A 2500-nucleotide genomic window follows, 5' to 3' on the forward strand; every position below is an offset into this window, starting at 1 on the left:
GCCTCCTTCCTTCCCTCTCCATCCTTCCTCTCCTCCCTTGCTTCCTCTCCATCCCTCCTCTCCTTCTCCACCCCGGCCGCCAGACAGTGTTTCTGGGATCATTATGGGATGCCTGATGAGGGGGGTGTTATTATGGGGTTATACTATAGGTGGTTTCTGGGATCATTATGGGATGCCTGATGAGGGGGGTGTTATTATGGGGTTATACTACAGGTGGTTCACGGTGGTCCGGGTAAAAACACCACAGGACCCACATCCTGAGCCGGCTGGCGGTCTTCAAACGAACTCCGCGGTTTTCTCTGATTGTCCGTGAATAACGTCCATGCCACTCACCGCTCTGAAGTTACAACGACCGTTCCATCAACTTGGACATGATTCTGAAATAACCGACTTCTGAAATAACCTAAGGATGTATTTCAGCTACTCTGCTGTTCGTGTCCAGCCTGCTTCCCCCTAGTGGAGCGTTACAGCCGGCGTTTCCTGTCCTCTGGTTGGCTGTTAGATTTGTTATGAAAATGTTGTCATTGAATTTAGTCTATTGTTGGTATTGTCGTGTGTCCCCACTGTCCATAGTGGAAACAGGCTACGTGGCGGTCACTGTACATTCATTGCGACAGATGTAAGTAAAAATTGGTTGAATGACTCGTTTCGTTGATGACACGTTAAATGTTTTTGTGTTGTTGTTCTCAGTGTATTGAAAGATATATGGTACTACTGTACGAGATCACATAGTGATCTTTCATCTGCAGTAGTGCTACTGTATATGTCGTTCCACACAGTAGGTGTACAGTATGCATCTCGACCTAAACATTTCCATCGATGAATGTGATATATCCTAAGTATACTGGTATGGATGTTATCATTTTTGTGAATAATAAGATTTGTCTCTAGTTGGCTCAGTTTTGAAACACTTTGGGTGGACTTGATTTTGTTTGTCTAGCTGACGTTGGCCTTACCGTTTTATCATCACTATAGTCGGCCCAGGTTCGGTCGTAGAAAGGTTCACGTACGAACGTCATCTAACGTCGCTTCCTCAACCCTGTGTCTCCGCAGAAAAGCAAGCTGAAGCAGATCCCCACCAAGTACAGCCAGGCCGAGTCCACCAAGTTCCTGGTCCTGACCGTGGTGTCCATCCTGGGCATGGTGGGCGTCCTCCTGGCCTCCTCCGTGGTCTACTGCCTGCGCCACCGCTCCCACCACAAGCTGAAGGAGAAGCTCACCAGCCTGGGGACCGACTCCAGCAGCGATGCTACCGCCACCTATCAGGTAGGAGGACTCAATGCAGCCGATCTTTTTTTTTATTATTAATTAATAATAAAAAAAATCATTAATTAATAAATGTATGTATTAATGTTTTTATTTATTTAATACAAGCGGTTTCTATCTGCCCTGAAAAAACGTGACTTCCTGGGTCCATGTTCCAGATGGTTCTCCTACAGGAACAGTGGTTTTAAAAAGCATTCTTTTTTTCCTGGGGTGTAGTTCTCTGGAAATGCATGCTGGGATATTTTTGCTTTCTTTAAAATCGAAAGGTTTTTCGTAACGTGCGCCATACGTTTGATTGGTTTTTAATTTGATCGATTTACCTTTATTTACAAACGTAAGCAAGCAAAATATAGACGATTTAGTCTATATACCGTTTTCCCATAGCTCTCTACCCGACAGTGACGTAGTGAACAGCGTTAGCGCAAAGCCCCAACAGCCAATCTCACGGCTCGGCCGATCCCGAGTCAACCACACAGACTAGCTGATGAGGTGCTACATTTGCATGATGTCTCCATGGCCGGTACTGAGGATTGAACCAGCAGCGTACGTACTTGGCCAGCCATCACTCGTAGAGAGGAACGTACCAGAGCAGGAAGTCTACAGGTCTGGGATGCGGTGATGTTGCTGGAGTCGTTCCTACCGCCCCCACCCCCACCCCCACCCCCACCCCTCCCCCCTCCTCAGGCCGCTGTAATTATCCCACCGCCTGAAGTTACAGATGTGACATTGAATTCGCAGAATCCGATATTTACTGTCTTTTTAAGCAACGAGCTAGATTTAAATGTTCCTCGTCTGACAGTCCTTCCCTGGTGTTTGAAATGAGAGTGGTCCTGTGAGCATTGATTTTCTAATGAGCTCAACCGCGCTCCTAAGGGCTGACATTTTATGTGGAGCTTGATGGAGTTGTTTTTTTTTTTATATCAGGAAGTTAACTTTTTAATCTGCTTTTCTCGTTCGAACCAATAAAATAACACAGAGTTTCTCTAACAATGTTAAATACCACATTGTTAGAGAAACTCTGTGTTATTTTATTGGTCTCACATTTATTTAACTTTTTGCATTTCCTTTGGTATTTCCGATCAGCTGTTACTCTACTTAATGAATACTTTCAGCTTTTTACAGTTTTTACTGTCTTCAAACACATGTAAAATACATGTTTAAACATACAGTACAGTCAACAAACCGAACAAAATAATTACGATTATGAAAACATTTAGGAGAGAAACATATTTAA

General features: G+C 44.2%; 1 protein-coding gene across 1 annotated transcript in view; it reads left to right on the top strand.

Moving 5' to 3' along the window:
• LOC311316331 (receptor-type tyrosine-protein phosphatase N2-like) overlaps window positions 1-2500 on the top strand; it is a gene marked incomplete at both ends in the record, with an annotated part of 156648 nt that overhangs the window by 126036 nt on the left and 28112 nt on the right. The window contains 1 exon segment of the mRNA XM_084447173.1: window positions 1054-1266. Within this exon segment, the coding sequence (XP_084303299.1) occupies window positions 1054-1266 (213 nt within the window).

Source organism: Borostomias antarcticus (assembly GCF_949987555.1).
Source record: "Borostomias antarcticus genome assembly, chromosome: 12".
Classification (NCBI taxonomy): Eukaryota; Metazoa; Chordata; class Actinopteri; order Stomiiformes; family Stomiidae; genus Borostomias; species Borostomias antarcticus.